The sequence below is a fragment of the Apus apus genome, chromosome 1 (genome assembly GCF_020740795.1).
Source record: "Apus apus isolate bApuApu2 chromosome 1, bApuApu2.pri.cur, whole genome shotgun sequence".
NCBI lineage: Eukaryota > Metazoa > Chordata > Aves > Apodiformes > Apodidae > Apus > Apus apus.
Genome location: NC_067282.1, coordinates 29,165,086 through 29,192,736, shown reverse-complemented (window position 1 = coordinate 29,192,736; position 27,651 = coordinate 29,165,086). Strand labels below are relative to the sequence as shown.

At 39.0% G+C, this 27,651-nt stretch overlaps 1 protein-coding gene across 1 annotated transcript in view; it reads left to right on the top strand.

The window, feature by feature from the left end:
- The window catches only part of RB1 (RB transcriptional corepressor 1), an 85,516-nt gene that overhangs the window by 19,949 nt on the left and 37,916 nt on the right, over positions 1–27,651 (top strand). Inside the window, exons 8-17 of the mRNA XM_051634816.1 lie at positions 486–634; positions 1,113–1,190; positions 4,483–4,592; positions 5,624–5,701; positions 9,591–9,678; positions 10,284–10,400; positions 11,066–11,122; positions 11,211–11,242; positions 11,334–11,410; positions 11,761–11,963. Coding sequence (XP_051490776.1) covers positions 486–634; positions 1,113–1,190; positions 4,483–4,592; positions 5,624–5,701; positions 9,591–9,678; positions 10,284–10,400; positions 11,066–11,122; positions 11,211–11,242; positions 11,334–11,410; positions 11,761–11,963 — 989 coding nt within the window. The remainder of the gene's footprint in view (positions 1–485; positions 635–1,112; positions 1,191–4,482; positions 4,593–5,623; positions 5,702–9,590; positions 9,679–10,283; positions 10,401–11,065; positions 11,123–11,210; positions 11,243–11,333; positions 11,411–11,760; positions 11,964–27,651) is intronic.

The following is a 27,651-nucleotide window of genomic DNA, read 5'->3' as shown; positions in this document are numbered from 1 at the left end:
GATGAACTAGGTTTTTTTTTCATATTTGTTGCCTGGAAGTATTTGAGGGAAGGAGGAATTCCTGGCAGAACTATATTCCGTGTTCCCACTAGCACTTAAGCCTTGTGTGGCTTCATTCACTTCAGCCACATAGAGTGAAGTTATTCTTCCAGCTCCTTTCACACTTCTGTAAAAATAGAAAAAATAATTACTCTAACTTTGCAAACCCGATGCTTATTCAAAGCTACTTACAGCAAGTCCTGTTACCTTCTGTGTTGAAGACCTTTTAAAAAGCAAACTGTCCAAATACTGATATGGGAATTTAAAATTTAGTTTTCTTTTTGTATATGCTTCCTGTAATGATGGTTTTTCAGTAAGATGAAAAGGAAAATATTTAAGAAGAGGACCTGAAAAATCATATAAAAATTTAAATCTCCTTAGGTTTAATAATTTAAATCTTTCTTAAGAAGTCTCTAACCTTATGGTGGTTCTGCCTATCTTTCCAGAATCTGCTGTGACTGCAGTGACTGTTAATGGTTCAGCTCGAACTCCAAGAAGAGGTCAGAACAGGAATACACGTACTGCAAAGCAAATTGATACTGATACAAAAGTTATTGAAGTCCTTTGTAAAGAGCATGGTTGTAATTTAGATGAGGTAATGCCTGTGTTTTAAAGTCTGTTAGATCTTTCTGCTAAACCCCACCTGGAATATGCATTTATTTAAATGGTCTTTTAAAATCTCAATAGTTGTGCTTGTCTAACTGTTCCCTCAAGTTCAATAATGGAGGTATTCTGCCATTCTCTAGCTTCTCTAGTAGGTAGTTTAAAAACACCATTCTGTGAAGGACTGTTTTGTTTTAATATCCAAGCAGATGATGAAAATAGAAATAGAAGAGGGCTGGGAAGTCTAGTTCTTTCCCAGTTTTAATGTTCCAATAATGGACTATATTCTGCATGCTTACATTTCACTACATTTTGGATACATAGGAAATTTAATTCTTGCTTTATTGAAAACAAAATACAGTGCATTACAGAAGTGTCTCATTTAGTCTTGTGTTAAAGATGTGAAAAAAGTTATGCATGGCTGCCTCTGTTATGTAATGTTATGTTTTCTCTCTTTTTTTTTTTTTTAGGTCAAAAATGTATATTTCACAAGCTTTATTCCCTTCTTGAATTCTATTGGTATTGGAACTTCTAATGGGCTACTAGAGGTAATTTAAGACAGTTCAACAATGGTGCTTTACTTCATACCGAATTACTTAAGATTCTTTTTACACATTGATAAATTCTAATAGGTTCTTCTAAAATCACCTAGCAAAATGCATTATTTTTCAGGAATGTAGCTTAGCAAGGATTCCAGTGTTCATGGAGCATATTTAGTTTTTACATTTGAATTTAATAAGTTTATTTCCTGAAGCTGAATCCATGTTCTTGCTCAAAGCAAAACATGGCATAAGGGTTGCATATCCATGATCCTAGTGAGGCCAGTTAATCTAAAACACTATTGCTCTATCAAGTCTCTGAAGTCAGTCTATAAATGCATAGTCATAAAATGCACACCTTAATTTGAATGTAATTGAGACATGTTACTGTAGTCATGTTGGAGAGATAGCCAAAAGATTAGGCTCAGTTTCACAACTGACAGGTTGGACGGCTGTGTCCGTGCAGAATTGCTTTCATCTTCCTGAGCTGTAGTCTGGATGCAGCAGATTCCCTCTCTGCAGTCACATGGAAGAGTGTGCCTCAGTAGGTACCTTTTTCACATCCATCATTATCAAAACAGTAGGTTTAGCTGTGTCTCACCAAGGGATGTGGTAACCTGAAAGCAGCTCTGAAGCTTATCAGACTGAAGGGTTGAAAGATTCATCCAAGTATGTGTTCTGTTCAGTTCCGTAGTGTGTTAGGTGGGGGACAAAATACAAGATCCACTAATGATCTTAATCTCTTCCAAAATAAATTTCAGGATATCAGCACTTTGTTTAGACTTTTAAAGTTATGCATATATGTAATTAAGAAGTGCTGTATGAAGTTCTAGGCAAAGGGCATTATACAGCTTTTTCTCAAATCAATGAGCTTCTCAATTGAAGCATAGGATCAAAATTATCAGTCTAAAACTGCTAGTGAAAAATTGCATAAAATATTCATTTGAAGAAAAATCCAGTCACACAATCCTTCCTCCTGAAACCTGAGTGCCTGAGGGATGTTTTAGAACAAAGCAGAAAGTTACAGCTGTTTTTCAGAGGTAATCAGTTCATATATGTAATCCAACTAACCATCACTCATAGGCTGAGATCATCAGTAAAAGAGCTAGTAATATGAGACATGAAGATTGACTTTCATTTTCATAAGAGACCACTGAGCTCTCAATATATTTGTTTCCAAAACAAGAAAAGCTTTTGAGGTGCAGTGTTGGTATGTAATTTGTCTTCACTGTGTGTTTGATGGTCAGGCTTTATGAACTGATTAATAGATTTGGCTGAAGGGTTCTTCCCAGTTAGCCCAGTGCTGCCATTTTCTTTAAGAGCTGCTGTTTTTTGCAGTGAGAATCCAAAGTTTCTAGAAGTATATGAAATACCTGAAATATTTTAGACAAAAAGAACACATAAGCCATTAGGACGATAATGAGAAATGAAAATATAATTAACATGAAAAACAAAACAAATAAAGCGATAACAGGAATCTTAAAGATAATATGTGATTTCATAGTCCTAATCTCAAATCTTTCACCATGAGATTAGTCTGGAGCAAATTAATTTGGCAAAGGTAAAAGGAGAGGATGATGAGCAAAGCTGTGTAGGAGATATTTGCAGCTTGCTTTTTCTTGGAACTGGAAGGGGACTCATTTGACTTCATGTGCACCGTTGCCTGTTTTTGTAGCGGGAATTTGCTGGAGCACAGCATCATTTAGTATGCTTGAGAGCTCAGAGGACAGATAATTGAAGTGCCTGCCTACTTCTGCAGGAGAACAGCAGCAGATTTGAAGTTGAGTCTGGTATTTGGACCTGATAAACAAATTGCAGACTTTCAGTTAGTTAGACATTCAAAACAGACAAACATCAAAAAAACAGTAACAAACTTATTCATGTAGAATGAAGTGTTACTAATATGTAATCTTATCAACTAAAAAACTTCTAACAGTAATTTATAAAACAATGTGGATATGAATAACGGTCTATGATTATGTAGAAACAGGCATGTCTATTAAAAATGACACCATTACAAATATATAGAACATAGGAAATGGGGAAACTCTTCTTGCACTCAGAACCAAGAGGGTTTGAGTTTGGGTCTTGGCCTTCACCTGCAAACCAGCAGAGACAGGAACCTTGCAGATGGTCTGACAGCTTTTCTGAGGACACTCATGCTACATTTCCTGCTCTTTGGTACACTTATTTCTTCTAAAAGATTTAAAATCTTGGAAACATTAGTTTGATTTCAGAGAATGCTATGTTGAAAGGGACTTCAAGGATCATCTGGTCCAACCTGTCTACATAGGAGCGTTGTTTAGATGAGTTGGCCTAGTGCCCTGTCAAGCTGAGTCTTGAAAGGGCAGTGTTGGGGAATCCAGCACTTCCCTGTGGAGATTATCCCAATGTTCAACTGTTCCCATGATGAAAAATTTTCTTCTTGTGTCCAGTCGGGACCTCCCCAGGAGTAACTTGTGCCTGTTACCCCTTGTCTTTTTCATGTGACTCCTTGTAAAAAGGGAGTTTCCACCTTCTTTGTAGCCACCCTTTAAGTACTGGAACATGGCAGTAAAGTCTCCCTAAGCCTTTCAGGCTGAACAAACACAGTTCTCTCACCCTTTCATCATATGTCAGGCTTCCCAGTCCTTTGGTTGTCTTTGTGGCCCTTCTCTGCACCCTGTCCAGCCTGTTGGTATATGTTTAGTGTAGTTGGGACCAGAACTGCACATAGTATTCCTAATGTCTAACCTAAATCTACCCTCTTGCAGTTTAAGGCCATTCCCCCTTATCCTATCACTACAAGCCCCTGTAAAAAGTCCCTCCCCAGTTTTCTTGTAGGCCCCTGCAGGTACTGGAATGCCTCTCCAGAGCCTTCTCTTCTCCAGGCTGAACAGCCCCAACTGTCTCAGCCTGTCCTGCTCAACCTGGAGCATAGGTGCTCCAGCCCTCTGATCACCTTTGTGGCTCTTCTCTGGACTCACTCCAAGAGCTCCATCTCCATGTCCTTTCCATGTTGGGAGCACCAGAACTGGACACATTTCTCCCACCCCAGTTTTAGCTCTTTTATGGCATGAAAACCTACATTTCTTCAAAAAGGCCTCATAATCATACATTGTTTTATCTCCTTAAAGATTGTCTTTGTGCATGGGAACAGTAATTTTCCTCTGGGTGTGTTTCAGCTATTTGCGTAAGAAGTGACTTCTTGAGCTCCATGGTCATTCTCTTAGCATTTCAGCATTCTATTCATAAGGTAGGACTAGCTTATATTACTCAGTCAACTGTCAAACTATATAAGTTTTTTTCAATCTTTTTTGAGGTTGAAGTTCTCTCAAAACAGTATGATGAGCTGTATCTCAACAGCAAAGATATAGATGCAAGATTATTTCTGGATCATGATGAAACTCTACAGCCTGATGTTATAGCATGGTAATGTTTCCATTTACTTCTTTCATGCTGTAAAAGAAAAGTGAACTTATGTTGATTTCTGCCTTTGCCCCCCTGCTGCATGTTCTAAATGGAGATTTCTGTATCCTGTTGATGTCCTAGGTTTGTAGTTCAGCTAAAATATTACTGGCAACCCCAGCCTTGCTTTATGTTATAGCTTGAGTAATTAGAAAACATATGACTGTGTCTCTACCTAAAATTATTTGGAAGTTCTACTCTAGTTCTTGCTCTGTGCAAGCCCCTGTCATCCAGGAGACACTTAGGAATCAGGAGGAGGAGGCTGAGGCCATGTCACTCCAGTTGATCAGATATGTCTGAGATGGTGTTACAATTCTGTCATGGAATGGCTTGGGTCCTCACTCTGTTCCTGGAAACAGCGGGTGGTGTTTGGAAGCTGCCTGCTGGAAGTGATCCTCAGGCCTTTCTGACTTCTGACTTGTACCCACAAATTGTTTGGGGAATAGTAGCTTGCATGGGACAGAAATATGCCATGGATGGTTTAGCAGAATAAGCAGTTGAGCGCCAGTGCCCAGGCATGTACACTGATGCTGTTCAGTAATACAGATGTATTTGAATTCTTATAGTCTTACTCTAAAATTCTGGTGGTTCCTGGCAAGTCAATATTTTCACAGCCATAGCTAATGTGAGATCACAGTGTGAGTCTGTGACTTTATCTATGCTAGAAAAATACATGTTTAAGATTGGATTGAAATGGAGCTAATACTGGCTTTACTTACAAATTAAATTGCTCTAAGTAGGATTCTAAAAAAAAAAAAAATGAAGTTGGAAGAGAGCTTCAGAGGTCACCTAGTCCAACATCTTGCCCAAAGCAGATCTGCTTGGGACTTAAGGTTACTTTGTTTGAGCAATTGGATCGGTTGGAGTCTAGATCTTCTAAAACTCTGTTCCATAGTTTGTTGTTTTTTCCTGCAGATTAATAATAATTCTTTGTAGAAACCAATTTTGAATTACATTAGTACTTCATAGTTTTTTTTTTTCCCCCATTTCTGTAGCTCACAGTTGGAGAGGACACCACTAAAAAACAATCCAGATGAGGAACCTAATCTTACACTTCCACAGACTCCTGTTCGGTATGAGTGTTCTTTTGTTTCACATCCTAAGTAGAGATATTAATCTTTAGAGTGTTGTTTTGATTTTAAAGCAACTGTTTTGTTTTTCATAAAACAGACTGTAGTCTGGTCACTAATGAGCAGGGAGCATGTAGTGAGGGGTGTTGAGTGCCCCTGGTTCCTGGTGAAGTAGTTGGGAAACAGAAAAAGCTTTTTACTGACTTGTGCAATATGTAAAATAGATTACTGTATTTGTTCTTGTGAGAATGAAGCTTTGTACTTCCATGGTAGTACTTCTGTCTGCTATACTTCCATCTTCCTTTCCCATCTTTAGCTCTGTGTCTTCTGGCTTCCTTTCCTGATACCAGATTGCATATGCACACACATTTATTCTCCCATGTTCTTTTTCTTCTTAGTGTTTTTTTTCTGTCTTGGGAAGATGAACATTTCAGAGTGCATACATATTTTGGTCTATTGGGAAAACAGATATGATAAAAATGTGGTATTAGTTAGAGATTAACTGATCTACAGTCAAACATAGCTTGAATTCAGTTAACCAAAGGAAAGGAGATCTGCATGTAACAATTATTCCTTGAGCCACATAGTTTTTGACAAAATCAGTTTGTTTTTTTTCTCTGATGATACTTAGAAATTGCTGGACAATCAAGAGCTAGCAAGCTGAGTCACTGCAGTGCCATGTGCTGTGTGGACAAACAGAGGAGTGTTTGTGCAGGCAGTCATTCTTAACCTGTCATGTTTAATAAAATTGGACAGTGTTCTTGTTCCAGGCTTGCTGTGTAAATGCCTTCCATTTAGCATGCTGTAGGGATAAGTTAAAGTATGATACCCTTAATTATTGCTTCACTTTTCTCAAATGAGTAAAATCGGTTTTGTTTTTATTAAAAATGCCACTACAGTGTTTATCTACTTGTGGAAGAATGGATTAGACTCTGGGCTTGTGTGTCCACTGTGAATCTACTAACTGCCATCTGCAGAAATGAATTGTTTTCTAGCCAACAGAGCAGTGAAGTTCTGAAAAGTTTCTTCATAGAAATAGTAAGGGAGAAATGCAGCTGAGGTAGATACTGATCAGTAGATTAAATAACTTAATCACCTGTGACTGCAGAAGGCTTGGTTGGATTGCTTTAGTGCTCCCTTTTAGTCTTATGCTTCAATTCTTCAACTGCCAGTGATGTTTTTTTAGTCATGAAGGCATCAGTATGTCTTTCAGTTCCCAGGCTGAATGTGTGATACCAGGAACTAGGCCATCTATTTACAATACATCTATATACATGCAGTGTATTTAACAAGAAGGTTGTTGACAACAAATCAAATTTTTGACAAATATAGATAACTTATTATTGACAGTTTTCAGTTATACTAGCATTTATAAAAACTGACTCTGAAAGATGCTTCATTAATTTTTGTGACGTGCAAGTCTTACTAATAAAGTCCAGGAGTACCAAGTTTCCACATTGCTAAAAGTCTGAAGTGTGCTAAACCAACTCTGATCTTGAGAGAAGGTCGAACGAGTTATTTAGATTATTTCGATCCACACTTGTTTTTTCTCTGAGTTTTCTAAAACTGATTCATCTAAGACAGTTCCAGTGAAGGGTTAGTCACCAGCCGTGATACGGGCAGTAGTAACTGTTTCTCATTTAGCCACAGGACTGTCACTAGATGGCAGTGAACCTTTGATCACCAGCATAGAGTGGAAAGTGGATCATTAACTCTCCCTGCATTAAGTAGAACCCCTTACAGGTTATGTTGAAAGCACCGTACTTTTATTTTGGCTCTTCTTATAATGTCTTCTTCCTGGATCTAGACACCTAGGATCTGCTCTAAAGCCCCCTGAAATTGGTGAGAATCTAATAATTTTCCTGAGTGGGTTTGTATCTCAGAGTTTTTATAGAAAGCAGTAGGTGAAATGACAGTAGGTACTAGATCAGAGCATAATGAGAATGGATTCTGTGTTTTCATTCTGTTTTTTTCCACTGCCCTTACACTTTTCCTTATTACTAAGAGTTTTGGTAGAAGTGATTTTACCAAAATCTTCTAAAAAGGAGATTAAAGAAAAATGGATCTTTGCGCTACTACAGTTGTAATGCTTGGACATACTTTTCTTCTGTCTCCACTTACTTTCTGAGTGATATGAGCCAAATTGAGGTTAAAGAGCACATAAATTTAAAACAAATAGAAAACTCACCAAAGGACAAGAGCCACAATGTAAAATTCAGAAAATAACAATACAACTGGAAGAATCAAACCGTTTCTTAGATGTTAGGAGAGATATTAATACACTATTATTTCTAAATGAATAGAAACTTAATGCTGTTGCTTAATACACAACTTGAAATACGTTTTTAAAAAAGCCAGGTCACAGGAGTACTTACGGATGTACTGGATATATTACTAGTTCTGAATGTATGTGCAAATAATAAAGGCAGAACAATACATGATATCCTCAAAAGTTGGAAATGTGAGCTATTTAGATGCTGGCTCATGCACATATCTTCATCTCCTTTATGACAAGATCATTATTGTTCTTATTTTCCTGCCTATAGTTATTCTGTCATCTCCTGGATAGTGTACATGCTATTTGAGAAGAGGCCAAGTTCTGTTATCTTAAAATAATGATCTTTCTGAAAGTAATGAAAAATGTTTCATCAGGAGATCAGTTTTAGCAGAGAAAATGAAAAATGCTTTTCAGAGAGATACCCACGTCTGTGGAATAAACAACAGGAACCTATGCACTTGTCTTCCAAAGATTCTACTTTCTTTAAATTATTACAACTCTTCTGAAATACTGGTGTTACTTCTGTTAGTGTTAGTTTTCTACGTTAATACATTGGATATGGATCAGTGTGTGGTTTTATATCTGTTACTAGCAAGAAAATTTTAGGCATTAATCATAGAATTAAGTAGAGATACAGATAGTTTTTATGTCACTGTTTTGTTTTTATTTTTCTACTCTGTACCTGTAAAAAAATATCAGTGTGATTGTATAAGGAGGCATACTTTGATACTTCAGTATATCCAAGTTAATAAAACATTATTCATATTTTTAATCTACTTTTCATATAGACAGTAAAGAATTTTTGTTTGTATTTCTTGGGAACAAAACATTTGTTTTAATGTCCACATCATTTTCCCAACCATAATCCCTTAAAAGTTAAGGATATTTTATATTTAAGATCTAACCTAGCTACACATACAGCAGGTAGAGTAAGGACTACAGAAATTGTAGCCTTTCTATTGAAAATAAAGGGGATGGGAGTTAAAGTAAGAATTTAAGTTTTAATGTGACTTCTGGGTTTGGATCCAGGGAGGGAGGAGATTCTGTATTCTCCTGCCATTGCTAGTGGAAATGTTGACATGCTGTCCCTCTGAAAAATACAGGTTTTTCAAAGCATTGATGTTAAAAAGACTGTTTTTTCCCTGTGATTGCTATATTTGGATACATCTTGCTTATTACACTTAAGAACAGGTGATTTGAAACATAAAAGCTGTCTTCATTCACCAGGTTTTTGTATTAGTTTTGTATAAAAGACAGGTTTTTTTGTTAGGGAGTTGCTTTATTTTAATGAGTATTTTCACATGCAAGGATTGCAATTCCACCATTTTATTGCTTTTAAAAGTGCTTGTTAGTGTTTATTACTTAATTTATGTTACTTTGGTTGTTTCCTTATGGATTGGAATAATTCTAAAAATTAGATTATTTGATGAATTAGATTATTAGAATTCACAGTGATTGACACAATCCAACAGGTTTTCTCAGCAGGTTGTTTGATAACTGAGTTGAAAACTAAAATAATATTTTTTGTTGTTGGTTGTAGAATTGCTGTTCAGTTTCTGGAAGCTTTTAAGTCAACCTTAATGTTTATTATGCTTTTTATTGTATTTTTTTCAGAGCTGCAATGAATAACATTCAGCAATTGATTATGATTTTAAATTCAGCAACTGATAAACCGTCAGATACTCTCATCGTATATTTCAATGTAAGTGACTGGAAGGAGGGTTTGTGAAAGATTGTTGGAATTATCACTCAAGTAAAATGTACATAAACAGATTTGCAGCATGTTTTTCAAAATCCTTTCTTAACAAACGTTTTTGAGGTAGTACATTTTATACTAATAATTTTAGAAATACTTCTTTCTAACTGATGTGTACTGGAACCCTTTTGATACTGCTCTAAATATTAAGGTTTATTGGTGTATGTTTTAGATGTGAAAAGAAGGGGATATAAAAAAGAGACAGAAGAGAAGGAGGATGTACTCATAGGGGTTCTTGTGTGTCCATGTTGAGCAACTTAAACATATTTCTAACTTTAAAGACATGAATGTCCATAGTACGACTCACCTATTAGTAGGGTTAGTTGCATCTGTTTGCATGTGAGATATGAGGTTGTAGTTACTGGAAACTGTTGAATCATATACAATTATTCTGTTTCTTGTAAATATTCCACTTCTGTTTGTGCTGATGAGCTGCTTGAGAGGTGTTACAAAGTGAAGCAGGACTAATGTGATTAAGTCATCAAGTTTTTAAAGTAAAATATCTTTCCTTTGCCTTTCCTTTTCCTGTCCTCTTTCCTGTACTTTATTAGAACTGCACAGTAAACCCTACGGATAGTATTCTGAAAAGAGTGGAAAGTTTTCACCACATCTTCAAAAAGAAATTCGCTGAAGCAGTTGGACAGGGATGCGCTGAAATTGGCTCACAGGTAACTGAGTGGGTTTGTATCTGAGTATTACTCATTTGAACACTGGTGGTACTACCTTATGTGGGACCTGATTAATTGGCTGTCCTCTTTCAATGCAGGTAAAAAGTAACAAGATTGTTTTCATCTTGAGGAATGGACATATATTTTTCCTAAAGCTCTGTAAAGATAATATTCAACAAATAATTCTTAAAATAAAGGGAACTGGGTAGAAATACGTTAGAAATGCTTTAATGAAGAATGGGAAAATGGCTGGACAGCATATGTTTAGTGAAACATAACTTTGCATTCATTAAGTAATTTAGCCTACAACTGCACAAGATGACTCACTTCCTTATGAAATCAGTAGGCAAGTTGTGCTTTCAACAAGGATTTTGGAGAACAAATCCAACCGAGTTTGTACTCGACAGTCTTACGTCTGTCAGCACTGTTTGTTATCCTGTTAGTTATGGTTTGACATAAATACCTGGTTAATCAGTCTCCATGTGGTTGGGGTAGTCACATCACCCTAGTAACCTCTGAGGACTCTCTGGTGCTCCTGGCAAATGGAGCTGGGGATAATGGTTTCTTCTAAAAACCAAAAATGTTCTGAATTGTTAAGACATGAGAGTCTGCCTGTTGCAGTCTGTTAAAACTTCTTGTAACATTTTTTCATGTCTTTTTACCAGCGATACAAGCTTGGAGTACGTCTGTATTACAGAGTAATGGAGTCTATGCTCAAGTCGGTAAGTCTAGTACTGGTAGCTTAGTGCTGGCTTTGCTTTTACAAATACTCAGAATATTCACAAGCTTGGTTTGATGTGTACATTTCAGGAGGAAGAGCGCCTCTCAGTGCAGAATTTCAGGTATGTTATCATGCTTGAAATATCACACCTTGTTATCAAAGGCTGCCATTTTAGTTTTAGGACAAGTATTAATAACTTTCTTTCTCCTTAGCACACTTCTGAATGATAACATCTTCCATACGTCTCTTCTGGCATGTGCTGTTGAGGTTGTCATGGCTACGTATGTCAGTAAGTTGAACCTAAAGCCTTAAATAGCATTGTTATTTAGTGATATGTATTGCCATTTGTTCTAATACAGAAAATATAGTAAATAGAAAGAAAAAAAGAGCTCACTGAAATTTCTGAACTAGCAATGATTCAGTGTAATAGAATCATGGAATACCAGGTTGGAAGTGACCTCAAGGATCAGCTGGTCCTTTCTTTGCAAAAGCATTGTCTAGGCAAGATGGCCCAGCACTCTGTCCAGCTCCATCTTAGAAGTGTTCAGGGTTGGGGAAAATAACAATACAAAAAGGAAAAATAAATCAGAAGTGAAAAAAATGTAGTACTCTTTATAATACTAGTTATCTTCCCTGCAGGAAATGCTTCACAGAGTGATGGTACCAGTGCTGAAACAAACTTGTCTTTCCCATGGATTCTCAACGTATTTGATTTAAAAGCTTTTGACTTCTACAAGGTGATTGAAAGCTTTATTAAAGCAGAACCAAGCCTAACAAGGGAAATGATAAGGCATCTGCAATGCTGTGAACATCAAATTATGGAGTCTCTTGCTTGGCAATCTGTAAGTAATGTTTTAAAGTAGCATTTGTTTGTGTATAACATGCATAGCTAGAAAAAAAAAATCACACTCAGCTCTATAAAGTAAGTTGTAGTCTGGCTGTGATTCATTTCTAGCAAAACAGAAAAGCAAAACAAGTTTTGGCATGTCTTCAGGTTTTGAAAAAAAAGTTATATATCAGAATATCAGAGGAGGAAGTCAACAGGGCTCTGCTGATTTAGATGATTTTAAGCCAACATCATTGGCACGAATCTTAAGGGTAATAACCATGAATGGCATTTTGGTGCCAAAGACAATACATTCTGTGCTTTTATTTGTAAGTTAATTTTTATCCATTTGCCATTCCCACTTGGTAATAGGGCCTTAGTTCTGTGCATCTGGTCTGTTTGTTAGTAGTACTTCAAATACTGATTCGCATTGTTCTTTGCACTTCAGTCACTTTGGTATTTTTGGATGCTGGGAGTTTGGTTTGATGTTTTGTAAGCTGGATCTCAGTAAATCAAACATTGTTTATTTGTATTGTGTATTACTTATAAACCAAAAATGTGCTGTTAATGCGATGGAACAGGAGATTATACAGACAGGTAATTTTGACCAGAGAGACATAAAGTGATTGTTTAAGAACCCATCCCATATCTTATAGTTCTGGCAAGTTTAAAATAAACACAATATGCCATGGGTAATGGGATAGTTTAAGTGTGAGGCACGTTTTCCTTTCAGAGTGATCTGCTTTTGGTTTGTGTATGACTTCAGAGTCAAAAGTCAACCGTTTTCTAGTATGGGTAGTACTTTACCAGGCTGTGGGGTTATACTGCTGGACTTGCAGAGTACTGTTGTGCCTGAGCAGGGAGAGCTCCGTTTGTCTTCAGGTTTCTAGCTCAGCACACTGGTCTCAGGGGTGTGTGGAAGTGATTGCCATGCTTCACACTGAGTCTGGTTGGCTGCCTTGTGCCAACCAGCCCTTGCCACTCGATTTCCTTTGCCAACACAGTTGATGGGCACAAGTCTGGCAGCCCCATTAATATGCCCTGTTATGAAGTTGAGTGACCTTTCCGCTGAGGGAGCCAAGACTTGTGTATGCAGCTCCATGCTCATCACCACATCACTGCATGTGCCTCAGGATTTATGGTGCAGTGCTGTACCTGCTGTACCAGAGTGTCAGTCTTTCCCTCTGTAATGCTTTTGCATGTTTGTTTTGTGTCTTGTGAGATGCACGTGGCCTCTCCATTTCTGTATTAATTTCTTTGTGGTTTTGCTGTTCCTTGAATAAGACTGCCTTGAAAGCACTTGTGGCCAAGAGCCTTTTTGCAAAGCTTACAGAAACAGGGTAAATGAGACAGTATTTCAAGAGGCAGGCCATATTTTAAGAAGCCTGCAGGCATATAAAGAGTGCTTATTTGAGAACTATGAAGTTCAGAGGACAAAAGGCAGAGACAGAGATACCAAAGTTTGACTCTAAAAGCAAAAAGTGGCTCCTTCTGTCTTCTGCAAACCAGCTTGAAGTCAGCTTACTGATCAGCAGTAAGACATATTTGTCAGTTTCGATGCAGTAATTCAAACATCATATGCAGATAATCTGGTTTGTACTTGGGCTTTCAGACTGGAAAAGTGAAAGTGCTGTGTTTTCAAAAATTATGAATATAGCTGCAGGCTTTTGTGAAACAAATTCTAATGTCAACAACAAGTACAGGATTATTTAAAGTTTTCCAAGTGCTCTGTTTGAATGTATTTTAATATATTGAATGTCTTCTTGATTTGCCAGAGGTTTATCTTTGGTACTGTTTTGGGGTGTCTTTTATAGCTGATCTGAGTGTTAGTAGAATAAAGCAGTTCAGTTGGAAGAGACCACCAACCATCATCTTGTGCCACTAAGATGAGTGGAGCACAGTGGAGAGGATAAATAGGAATGTGCAGTACATATATCCATGGGCCCTTCTGCTTCATGGACCTGTGCATCTTGTTCCACCTGGGTCTTCCCAAGCACAGGACAGTCTGCAGTCTCCTGCTGCCAGAGGTTTGTCACTGGAGGGCATACAAGAGGGTTCCCTCAAAAGCTGAGGGAAGCTAAGGAAGCCAGCTGTGAGCAGTTGGAGCCTGTGTGCAGGCACCCTGTGATTCAGCACTGGCCTCTGTTGCCTTGTCCAGCTGCCTGTAAGGGAAAGGCTGCGAGTTGTAAGCAGCAGACTGCATAGTGGTGGCTCAGGTGATGAGAAGCAGCAAAACAGTAGCTGTGCTAGAATGTCATGGTGAGTCCCTGGGTCACTGCAGCAAAGGACCTGATCTTGGTATAGTGTAAGGCTGCACACAGAAACATAAAGCCATGGGTCTTCTAGTGTGGAAAATCTGCCTGTGCCTCACGTCTAAATATTGGTTGGTTTAGTCTGAAAAGTGTAATTTATTAGCAACAGGAGAAAATGCTTCTGTGGCTGACTTGCAAGGCTGTTGAGGTCAGGTGTCTCAGAAAGGTTCAGCTAGTGAAAAAAGGAGTGGTTTACTAGATTCTTCCACAGTTCATTACCTGGATATTGGTCTTCTCATTACCTAGATATTATCTCCATGTAATGGCGCACAAGGTTTACCAAGTGTCTGCTTAATTAGTAATTTGCTCAAGAAGGGGTAGGTAGAGAAGTGTGCTTCATACCAGTAAGTATCACTTACCTCCAAACACACCATAAAGGATAGAAAATCCAGATGACTTCTGCTTAGTCAGAAGGAATATCTCACAATAAGTGCTTGTTTTGGGTTAAACAAGCTACCTGATAATCCTAAAAGATGAAATCTCAGGAGGTTTCCTAATGTGGTTAGAGGATGTGTTTCTTTTAAAAGTTAAAATGAAGAAAGAAGAAAAAAGCATGGGATAAGCAAAGCTTATGCAAAAAAACCACACGTAACTTTGTAAATAAGAATAGAAACATTTGAAAAATATTTATTTACAAATCTTTGCATAATGCAACTCAAATTCCCCCATTTTTATTTCTTTAGAACTTACCTCCCCTGCAGGTAGTACATTTCATCAAAAGGCTTGTCTGCTCTTTGGAAAGTCACATCTGTATTTATCCAATCTTTCCTCGTTCTCCGGACTGCTTTAGGAAGCAGGACTTCAATAGGAGGTTTAAAGGGACTGCACAATTGAATACAGAATAGTTGAATTTATTGTAGTTGTACTTGTCACAGATCTTTTGTGAGGAAAAAAGGCCTTGCATAGTTTCTCTCAAAAAAAAATATGAAAAAACCCCTTTAAGTGCCTCTGACCTTTATCTGGCTTTGGAAGCTGTATTGAATTAATGGGAAGGATTCTGTTTCTCACTTGTTTCTGAAGATAACATATCAATCCTTTGCTAGTCACTGTGAATATGTTTATTGCTTTTGCATAGCTAGCTGATTTAGTCATCTGTATTTTAGGAAGGAGATGAAACTTTTCTAGGTCATCCTTTCTTTTAACCAGAAACGCAAAATAAAACGGTAGAAAAAAGATGAAGGTTCTTCTCAATAATTCTTCATTTTGAAAAGGGGCATGTGTCCATACTGACTGAATCATGTGGAAAGTACTTCTTTTTCCTCCACTGAAATATTATTTACCATTGAGGTTGTGATGCTTCCAGCTGCAGATTATGTAGACATCAGTTTAGAATATGTTGATCTGCATAATTTTTATTGGCAAAACAGAAATATACCACACAGCATTCTTTCTTTACTGTAGAACAATTGTGCTTCATCTCACTATAGTATTTTGGAGACTCTTTTAATTTTGTATCTGTAAATAAGGGTAACTGAATTTACTTCAGATTCAAAAATAAATGTGCCTATAGCCTTTGCTTAGTTTTTGTTGTGTTTATATAAATATGATTTAAACCCTAGCATAGTTAAGATCTGTTTCCTGTGAAAGGGATAGCTTGTTGCTGGCCAGCCTAGGAGTTCATCCTCTGCCTTTTCCATAATACTGTCAAATTAATCTCTCTTTTGACCAGCCAAAAAAAGTAATTGTTTTGAGTATCTTGGATGGAGGTTGTGTGAATAAATTCCAGAATCTCGGAATTTCCCTCACAGAAAGCCTTGTCACATATTTGGCTGAAGTGTCACTGCTTGCTGTTAGGAAGTAACAATGAAGAGCAGGTTCTCAGTGCAAACAAATAAAATACAAAGTCTATAAAATTTTAAAGTCTATTTTAAGAGTGAAATATTTATGCTATCTGAAATGCATTTGTTTCTGGGAACAGCGTGACTTACGTTTGGGGTTTTTTACTGTGCCATTCAAGAAAGTAAATACCTATGGAGCATCCACCTTTGTTATCTGTATCTGTAAAGCAATCCAGTTGTATTTCCCTGCCTCTCAGTTTGCACTCTGCTCTTAAGCAGTGAATGGGGAGGACTAAGCAAGGTATTAGCTTTCTTTCACTGCTGATTAGAAAATATACTTCCTACAAATGCCTTTTCACATGTACAGTAGATGAAGAATGTGGAGTGTACACACGTTCTAAATCATCACATTTGGCATGCTTAAAACAGTTTGGGCTGCATTACAAAATACTTTTTCTGCAAGCCAGTCTTCAGTGGGCCAGAAATGAGAGGTGTGAAGCCCTTCTGCTCTGTCAAGCTTCAGCTTCCCAACACTGGGGTAGTGAAAGGGTCTTGTTCTCCTGCACTGGAGTTACAGAACAACTGCAGCCTTGTCTGAAGATATGGTAATTCATGCCAGCCCAGTAAGGTGGGCTAGAGAAAGAAGCACAGCCACACTTTCTTGGTTAGTTCTACAGGTACTCCGTTGTTAACTCACACCTGTGAGCACTAGGAGTTCAAGGACCGCTAGTTATAGCCTATTCTTCTTAGGACTGCAGTTTAAAAAAGTTCATGGTAGCTTTTGCTGTTAACAGGGATGGGAGGTGCCTGTTCTGCCTTCTACAACCCCGCAATAGCCCAGAACAGAATGGGAAGGTGCACTGTGGCAGACTAAAGCGAGTTAATTTGCAGTCTGATTTGGTCTGCTAGATTCAGCTGGGTTTTTTGGTGTTTGTTTATGTGTGAAGGACAAACATGATGAGCTGAAGCAGTGCATTGCACTAAGCTGTTGACACTGTAGCCTCCCTTGGCTGTGTTGTTCTTTAACACTTGCTGTCCTAATTAGTGTTTGTGTTTTTCAAAGGAAGAAGGAACACCAGTATTGATAGGTGTTGTTATTTAGAGACTTAATGTGGTTTAGAGTTTTAATGGCTGATGCAAGATAAAGATGACCCTGCAAGCATACTTCTCTTAATGATTAAAATATGATCAAAACTAAGGAAGTGTACTTTGTTGTGTCTATAACTCCTTCCATGCAGCACTGCCCTAAACTATGTTCTGTAATGCTTCTCCTTTATCAGTTCCTTCTTCTCTGTGGTTTCTATTGTCAATTAAACTTCTGCAATTAAATTTACCGTACTGTTTTATCATGTATTATTGATTTAATATAATTCAGTGTTTGCCATAATATTTGTCAACTAACTACCTAGTTAATGTTTATACTCCGATACGTCATCCCACACCAAAGAATTCTGCTGGTTTTAAGTTATGCAGCTCATTGTGACAGAAAAGCCTTCCTGAGGAAAACCATGTATTCCCAAATAATCTATTTTATTACATTAATATGACAAACTCACTGAGCTGGAATAACATCAGACCTACTGTGACCATGCAGTAAGGAGAAAAATATTAAATAGATATATTTAAGGTTTTCTTAAAAAGTGTTAAACAAATCCAGGTCAGGGTAAAGCTGTAAGAAGTTACAGGTCAGCAAGTACTCCTTAGTATTTAGTACAGTACAAGCTTAACTATTCAGCCTCCTAGTCTTTGATTGTCCAAGGATACAGTTGATGTGGAGCTCACTGTATGTGAGTGCTTAGTGCCCTTTTTTTGAATGCAGGGTAGAATTTCAAATGAGGTTTCTGTGCTCCTAGTAAAGAGGAACTTAATACCCAGGGATGGAAGTTAGTGTATTTTTTTGCAGTAGGTGTCCTTCTGTGTATTGTTTTCTGTTAGGTTAATGTCTGAAGTCCTACACCTCTTCTGAAGGTAGGTGTCTATATGTAGTTTGAAGTCCTTTCTTTGATTTGGAAGTCTTAAGTAATTCCTTTTAAAACTGGAGGAAGTAGGAATGGTCACACCCTCAACATTTTTACAATAGGTTACCGGCTACATTGTTTACTGTTGTATTAGAAGAGTGACTCTAAGACCTTGTTGACAGGTAGCCAAGTAAGGTCAGGCAGCAAGGAACTGGCTATTTGCGCTGTGTCTGTACTACTGGTCTCAAAGGGACAGTAGTTCAGGCTTGAGTATTGCCCGACAGTTATGGGTGGTGTTCCGTCAGTAACGTGTTCCCTGGCATGTTTTGGCTTTTGTCAGCACTCCTCTGGACAATGCCTAGGCAAGATTTGGGGCATGATGCAGCTCATGGGCTAATTTCAACTGCTGGTATGAATTAGAAGTGGAGAAAGTTTAGCTATGTGGGTGCAAGCTGTGCTTTGCCAATTGCCTTCAAGGCCCTAGTTCAGGCCACAGCTCATTGTATTACGCAGTTCTGGATTCAACCACAAGTGACTTCAGCAGTGTTAAATGAGTCACACGTTTCCTTACTGTCTCTCCTCTAGGCTCCAGGAGTCATATGTGTTTCTGCTTAACAGATGGTTTCTCTTAGAAAAGCTAATGTATGTCAGACATACTCCTTCCATGTCTACTAGATTTCCTTTTCCCTTAGATACAAGAATATCAGAGCTAAGGTCTGTGTTGTTGCAGAGATGATGCCACAACTTGTCAAGACAACGGACTACTATCCCCTGTTACTCTTTCATGTGTGCATGAATGACACTGTAAGACCAAACCTAGGCAGAATCAAGAAAGACTATTTAAGGCCCTGGGGGAGAAAGTAAAGAATTATGGTGCCCAAGTTATCTTTTCTTCAATATTGCCATTTCAAGGATTGAGGGCAGTCAGGAACAGACACATAATACAGGTCAACTCCTGTCTATGAGGCTGGTGTTGCCATGAGGGTTTTGGCTTTTATGATAACTGACCTTCTACGAGGACTACAACCTGCTGGGAAAGGATGGAATCCACCTCTCTTAAGAGAGGCAGGCAAATCTTTAGCAACAGGCTGGCCAACTTGGTGAGGCGGGCTTTAGGCTGAAGGACCTGAGGGGAGGGATCAAAAATGGCAGTGATCATTCCACTATCACCTCTACAACCAGTTGGGGAATAAACCAGGCCAACCAGAGTAGTGTAAAATGTGCCTCAGCTGCCTCCCAAAATGAGAACCAAAAGATCAGCCTCCTGAAGTGTATGTCTACAAACGCACACAATCTGGGTCATAAACAGGAGGAGCTGGAGCTCCATGCCCAGTTGAATAGTTATGATATCGTAGGAATAACTGAAAGATGGTGGGATGATTCACGTGACTGGAGGATCGTGAGAGAGACTGTTTGTAAAGACAGGCAGGGGAGATGAGGTGGAGGAGTTGTGCTCTATGTTAAGGAAAGCCTTGAATGCATAGAAGTCAACTATGGTAATTGTGGTAGTCCTATTGTGTCCCTCTGGGTCAAAATCAGAGGGGTTGTCTCCAAAGGTGACCTTACAGTGGGCATCTGTTACCAACCCCAGACCAAGATGTGACCAACAAAGCAATACTTGGGTTGCTCAGGCGACGCTTTGGGTCAACAAAACTTGGTCCTGATGGGAGACTTTAACTACCCAGACATTTACTGGAAAAACAACACTGTAGCTCCCCTGACATCCATCCAGTTGCTGGAATGTGTACAAGACTGCTTCCTCACACAAATTTTGGATGTGCCAACCAGGGATGGGGCAAAGCTGGACTTACTACTCGCTAACCAGGAAAACCTGCTCTGTAATATCTCAGTTAGTGACAGACTTGGCTGCAGTGACCACAGAATTGTGGGGCTTGGGACACTCCTGAGCACAATGAAGGTGAATTCCAGGACAAAGGTTTTAGATTTTAGAAGAGCAAACTTCAGCTTGCTCTGGTCTCAGTCGGAAGGGATCCTGTGGGAAGCTTCCATGGAGGGGAAAGGAGCTTGTGAGTGCTAGGAATTTTTCAAGAACACTCTCCTAGATAAGCAAAACCAGTTCATCTCCTCTAAAGGGAAGTAGGCTGAGCAAGAAACCCCCTTGGCTTAACTGTGAGACTGGGTCTGCTCAGAACCACCTAGAGGTGGAAAAGTGGAACATTACCAGTTGGAAATTACAAGGGCATTGCCAGGGTATGCAGGGATGCAATTAGGAAAGCAAAAGCTCAGCTTGAGCTGACGTTGGCCAGAGATGTCAAAAACTTCAATAAAGGGTTCTTCAGATACAAGCAGAACCAGAGGAATAATACTGGTCCACTATTGAACAGAAGAGGTGAATTAGTTACCAACAATGCTGAAAAGGCAGAGTCCTCAACACCTTCTTCACCTCTGTCTTTACCAGCACTGTTGGGTCCCAGGCCACAGGAACAAAAGCCAGGTTGATGCAGACACTGACCCACTGTCATTGAAGGAAGAATTGGTGTGTGAACTATTACAGGAGCTTGACCCATACAAATCAATGGGCCGGGATGTCACCCACCCTAGGGTGTTGGGAGAGCTGCTGGTGTCATTGCAAAGCCACTCTCCATAGTCTTTGAGAAGTCATGGAGATGGGAAGACGTCCCTGAGGATTGGAGGAAGGCTAATGTATATAAGAAGGGTTCAAAGGAGATCACAGGTAATTATAAGCCCATTAGTCTCACTTCAGTCCCTGGGAAAGCTATGGAGCAAATCCTCCTGGAGGCAGTCACAAGTCAATTGAAGCACATGATTAGGAAAAGCCAAACATGGATTTACCAGGGGTAATCATGCTTGACAAACCTGATCACCTTCTATGACAAAGTGACCCACTTGGTTGATGCAGGGTGAGTGGTGGGCATTGTCTACTTGGACTTCTCCAAGGCTTTTGATATGGTCCCCCACAGCCTCCTCCTGGAGAAACTGACTCATTATGGCCTTGACAAGTGGTCTGTGTGGTGCATGGGGAACTGGCTGACTGATCATACCCGGAGGGTGATAGTAAATAGTTCCTTCTCAAAGTGGCAACCGGTCACAAGTGGGGTCCTCCAGGGATTGATACTGGGCCCAGTGTGTTTAACATCTTCGTAAGTGACCTGGATGTTTGGATCAAGAGCACCCTGATGAAGTTTGCTGATGACACCAAGATGAGTGGAGAGGTTGACCCTCCAGAAGGGAGAGCCACCCTCCAGGATGACATGGACAGACTGGAGGAGTGGACTAGCAGGAACCTTATGAAGTTCAACAGGGAGAAGTGTAGGGTCTTGTACCTGGGAACACATAACCCAGGAGTGCGGTTCAGACTGGGATCTACCTGGCTGGAGAGCAGCCCTGCGGAAAGGGACCTGGAGGTCTTGGTGAATAACAGGCTCAACATGAGTGAACAGTGTGCTGCTGCAGCAGCAAAGAAAGCCAACAGGATGCTGGGCTGCATCAACTAGGGCATCACCAGCAGAGACAAAGAAGTTATCATCCCGCTCTACTTGGTGCTTGTTGGACCACACCTGGAGGATTGAGTTCACTTTTGGTCCCTGCTCAGCAAAAAGGCTGCAGACAGGCTGGAGAGGGTCCAGAGAAGGGCCACAAGGATGATCTGAGGACTGGAGGACCTGCCAGATGAGGAGTGGCTGAGAAAACTTGGTTTGTTCAGCCTTGAAAAGAGAAGGCTCTGGGGAGACCTTATTACCATGTTCCAGTACTTAAAGGGTGGCTACCGAGAAGGTGGAGACTGCCTGTTTACAAGGAGTCACATTGAAAAGAAAAGGGGTAATGGGCACAAGTTGCTCCTGGGGAGATTCTCATTGGGCACAAGAGGTAAATTTTTCACCATGAGGACAATCAAACATTGGAATAGTCTCCCAAGGGAAGTGGTAGATTCCCCCACATTGGACAGTTTTAAGTCTCAGTTTGACAGGGTGCCGAGCCATTTCATATGAATGATAGTATTACCTAGAAAGGTTGGGCCAGATGATCCTTGAGGTCCCTTCCAACCTGGGATTCTGTGATTCTGTGAATACCTAATTTCTGAATGTGAGACAGCCTTAGGCACAAAGAAATGCTTGGCTCATCCAGAGTGACAGCATTTGCAAGCACACTCACTGGCAGGATATGAACCACCTAAGGAACCTCACTGGTGTGAAGTCAGGCACCTCAAGAATTGTAGGCATTAGATTGCTCTTCCAGACGTCACCCATCTCTCCTGGATTTTAGGCACCTATTATCCTGTCTCAGCATGGAGGTTGCTATGGACAATGATTTCTAATGTAGGAGTTTTTTGGGTTTTTCTTAGAGGGAAGAAAGTATGCTAAGGGTTACCAAACGATGCCGTTTCATATGCTTGCCATGCTCCTTTCAAAAAAGTTATGCTAGGAGGCTGCAGCTTTAACTTTAAAGAAGGAAGTGAGAGTTGATTTGAGGTTTTCTGTCTGTACATACTAAATATATTTTTCTGCTTGCATCATATACGTGTTCCAGAAGTATGTGTGATGAGAGAGGGGTGACTGCTACCCTCTGCTTGGCGTGATAGTGCTAAATGATCATACTGGTTCTGCTGCATCTGCCTATTTTTTTTAAGGTCATGAATTACCTCTAACACTTCTGTTGTCATAGCTTAATCATATAAGGTGCGTTCTTAGAAGTCTGGTTGCTTTTGGGGTGTTTATGAATATACCATATAGTAGAATATAAATATATGCTTATATGCTATTTTAGTTTAAGCATATATATACATGCACACACACTTTTTAATAAATATGTACATGAAATATGTAAGACTGTTTCTGCCATGCCTTTCTAGTACTCCTGAAGTGCTTCCTTTTATAGAAATCATGATGTGCTTTTTGAGGCTCGAAACTTTTATCTGCCTTAACAGCTGAAGGCAAATTGAAAAACCAGGAAGAATACTGAATGATAGTCTCACTGTCTGCACCATCACTTTGAAAATCTTCCCTGCCACTCCTATTTATCGTGAGGATGACTCAAGCTGTTATTCTTGCTTGGGTGTTACCATCCAAGCAAATCCTCTAGGCTACTGGAAATGAAACTAGAACACTTAAAGCTGAGGTCCTGTGTTTCCTGCTTTTGTCTGTGTTGGCAATGTGTTCACTTCTTGGTAGGCACTCACGAAGTGTACAAAGCACTCACTAGGGTTGTTAAGACATTGGTTACAATAGCACAGTATTAATGGATTTATCTGGTATACCAAGTCAGCCCAACCCTTAAGATGCTATTTTGATTCAAGTACAAACACGACCAAAGGGATTACTTAAGACACAGCAACTATGGGGAGTTTTCATGTTGTGAAATTTGGATGTCATTCTTGATTAAGGATTAAAGTTTTTCTCTGCTTCATCTACTGCTTTAAAGTGTAGAATTTCTCCTATTAGGGGTATATGAGTCTTTAAAATTTTAAAACTTCTATAACTTAGATATTTAGGCTCTCTCTATATTTGAGACAGAGCTGGACTTCCAGAAAACATTTAATTATATTTATCTCAAACAGGTATTTTAAAATGGGATTATTTACTTTTTGAAGGTACCTCTCTCCACTGTAGAGAGCATCTGTCTCAATGCAAAAGCTAAACTAGATGTATAATGTTAGTCTGTTATGGTTAGTAGAAGTGGATCCTATCCTTAATATTACTTTTCATAATGGCATTTCCCCCTTGCTTTCAGCATTAAGGGGACATTAGCAAGAGGTAGTTGCTTAGTTATGCCTAGTTTTACTTTAGGTGGCTACTTTTGCTGTATCGCCTATAGTCAGTGTTCCTGTTTATGCAGAGATCGTGTAGTGTTATCAGTGTGGCTACAGAAACAGAGGATGTGTCTTGATCTCTCTGACTATAGATTTACAGCTGTAACAAGGAGCTGGGTTTTGTAGCCTGTGCTCAGTGGAGCTTTGCAGCTCTGTTGGTGAGTTATAAAGATACCTTGCTGGGTCTGTATTAGCCCCAAGTACAGAGTTAGCCACAGATATAAGACTTGATTAGCATGATATGCCTTTTTTTTTCTTTTTTTTCTTTTTTTTTTTTTCCTTAAGGTTGCCCTGATTATTTGTAAGAATTTAACAAAAAGTAATGAAATAGTTCTCTGGGAATCCTTGCTTTTCAAGTTTGGGGTTTTTTTTATATTGTCTAAAATTTTGGTGGTCATACCACAGTTGAAGGACTTTCATTTTAGTCCTACTCTGCTAGCTTTTAATCTTGCAGCACTGCAATAAACTGCATTGCAAATGCTTTGTAGGAATGTTTAAAGGTTGCCCCTGTGGAGCATGGATCAGGGACATATGCTTGCAGTTCTGGAATTTTGTGAAAACTTGCTGAACTGGGGAAAGTTTGACATGGCTGTCTCCTTTACAAAAGTAAATAATGCTTGGTTTAAATTCTGTGGCCATATCCCTGCTGCTTCTTCCTTGGATGGAATTATGCTCTCTAACTTTGTAGTTTTGTAAATGTTTGTAGTGAAACAAATCCGGTGAAATGGGTAGAATGAAATTTTATTTTGGGTTTTTTTTAGTCTTCCTTTTTTTATGAGCCACAGTTCTAAATAACTGTCATAAGCTTTTGTTGCTCTTTCTGTCCTCACTGCTGTGTTATTTGAGCCATTCTGTAGTCAACTTTTCTATAGAAGATAGAAATAGCTTCTGTTAGGAAGCAAAGTAGCTGCCAAACAAACATGCTGATGTGGAGATGTTTTTCCAGCTATATGCTCGATTTTCAAGCTCTTAAGGGGATAACAGTATCCTGACAAACTCAAACAGCCAAATTATATGTCACTGGAAATGTGCTTTTGTCTCTTTGCTTGCTGTATTTTCCTTAAATTATTGCATGCATAAATGCATGGGGTTTGTTTTGGTTTTTTTGTAGGCCAAGTAAGTGCTTTTGTGCCTGCTTTTATATTGTATAAATGTGTGGTATTTCAGTTACATGACTGTATCACTGAGTGATACAGTAACTTTACTGTAAAGTTACTTACAGTAACTTTCCAAGAATAGCAAGTCCTTGCCAGGGATAAGGATCCCCCTGCTTACAACTGTTGAGTAGGAGTAGTACTCACTGTCCTCCAGAAAGGTACTCCCTCTAGGTTTTCTTGAAGCTCTTCATTTGGATTGGGTATGCTTGTCAGAATGGGATGGCACAGGCTGGTAAGTGCCTATGGTACAGCCAAGTGCTTTGCCACCAACATCTGGACCTGTGTGCTTGGTGTTCTCCTGAACCCCTGAGCAGAGGCTTCAGGCTTATCCGGCTAGACTATACCTAGTCTGAACCTGGCTTGGGTAAGTACCTGAAATGTTTACACCTTGTCCTTCCCACTTGGGAGTTAGTGGGGTCCAGAACAGAGCCTGTGCTTGGCATGTTCTCTCTGTGCTTGTTGGCACCTTCCAGCAGCTCAGAAAGACTCACAGATCTTATCTGTACAGGAATTGCTGCCGATTTTTTTTCCCCCGCACTTACCCACTCCCAGGAGTATGTGAAACACAACGTGAGCTTGCAGTATTTATGGTAAAGTTTATTTCAGTGAAAAAGTGCTAAATCATAGAATCACAGAACAGTTTGGGTTGGAAGGGACCTTAAAGATCATCTGGTGCCAACCCCCCTGTGTGGGCAGGGACACTTTCCACTACACCAGGTTGATCAAGGGCCCATCCAACCTGGCCTTGAACACTTCCAGGGAGGGGGAGCCACAACTTCCCTGGGCAACCTGTGCCAGTGTCTCACTGCCCTCACACTGAAGAATGTATTCCTAATGTCTAACCTAAATCTCCCCTCTTCTAGTTTAAAACCATTCCCCTTTGTCCTATCACCACATGCCTTTGTAATAACTTAGGTAAACAAGTAGACCAAGAATTTTTCGATTTGGTTTCATTAATGAAACTTAATTTTGTTAGGGCTGGAAAGGCAGATATTTTAGTACTTGCTTCACCATCTCTATTCTCAGGTTTTTGCTGTATTTTGTTATACACTTCACAAATTTCTCCATTAAGAAATATCTGCAATGCTGTGAGTACTTCTTTTACTACTTTGTAAAAGCATCAAAATTTTATTTTAGATGTTTTCAACTTAAGTGTGGTTCTTGATGCTGTGATGAGTTATTAATTTTTTTGTAATCCAGTGACCAGGAGTGTCTTCAGTTTTTATTACATTAATAGTTGCTTTTAGGAAGTCCTTGCCAGGACAAACTTCCAAATATTAGTAGATCTTTAATAGATCTAATGTTGCATCATTTTACAGAAGGGCTAAGACTTGAAACTAATGTGTACAATTGACTTACTTTCTTAAAGCAGCAATTTTTGCAGAATTTATCTGAAAAGCAGAAGAGTTAACATAGCAACAGTTGCTTTCATGTGAGATAGACTTAATATTATTCCCAAGATCATGGCATTAGTTTTGGGTGCCTCCTGTTACTAGCGCTGTTATTTAAGAATTTTTTTCTTTAAGGCAAGCAGCTCACTGTTTAAGAAAAGTGGAGTTAAGGCAAATCTCAAAGCTGTCTGTGTGCAAAAGTAATCTTTTATCTCTTTATGAAAAGATAGGAACTTCTTGCTAGAGGCCTTCCTTTGTCGTTGGTTGTGGTTTGATTCTCATGTTTAAACTAGAAAACTTCTTAGTTTTGTTGTAACTAGCGGGGACAGACTGCTTGTCAAATAGAAAAAAAATTAATTAGAAATCTAAATTCTCAGTTCTGGAATTGTTAGTTTTCCAGCAAAATGATAGGTTTTATGGAAGACCAGAGGGTGTGTGCAAGGTTCTTTTTGTTTGTTTTAATTTTGTGATAAGTTCAGTTTTCTTACGGGAAAAACTGGGCTTGCTTTATAAACAGTTGCATAACAGGAACTGGATGGGGGCAGATGTGATAAATGTGAGTCTTCAGTGTCAAAGCAGAATTAGAGGATTAGAACAAACTTCTCTATCCAGCTTCTTGCAGAAGTATTAGACTTAAAGTGTGACTTTCTGAATTTGCATTCATCCTAAATGAGCTCTATTAAATACATTCTGAAAACATGCTAATTTGGTGATTGTCAGTTCTTTTCTACAATTTTTTCAGCAATCTGATAATTGCATAACAAATGCAATCCAGGCATTTACAACTTCCAGATTTAGAATAGTTCTGATTTACATTTTACCTTAGCTTTTGATATGTATCCTCTTTCATTTTGTTAGTGATGCTCAAATGCCAGTAACCTTGAGGTATAAATTATAATAGTCTAGCAAAAAAGGGAACTTGTCAGGATTTACAGGTCTGCCCAGGTGCAAGAACCTTATAATATTACATTTACTGCTGGAAAAGTATGAAAAAAAAATGCTCTTCATTGATAAAATTCCTAGAAAATAACTTGGAAGAATAAATAATGCTAGAGGATACTGTGCTCAAGTGGTATTTTCAAGTTAAAAGCTTCCAAGTGAGCCTTGCTTGTTTCATTGTAGTTTTAGCTGCATTCTTTATGTAATTCTGAAAATCTCATCTTTGGCAACAATGGTGGTTGAATTTACAAATGAAAGTCACTTTCTCATTTGCAAGAGGCAACAGAAGACTGTCTCATTAGGAGTGATGTGGAAGGGCTGAATGGCAATCAGGTGCTCCTTGCCTCTTCCAAAAGAAATGAGAGGACAGTAAAGATACTA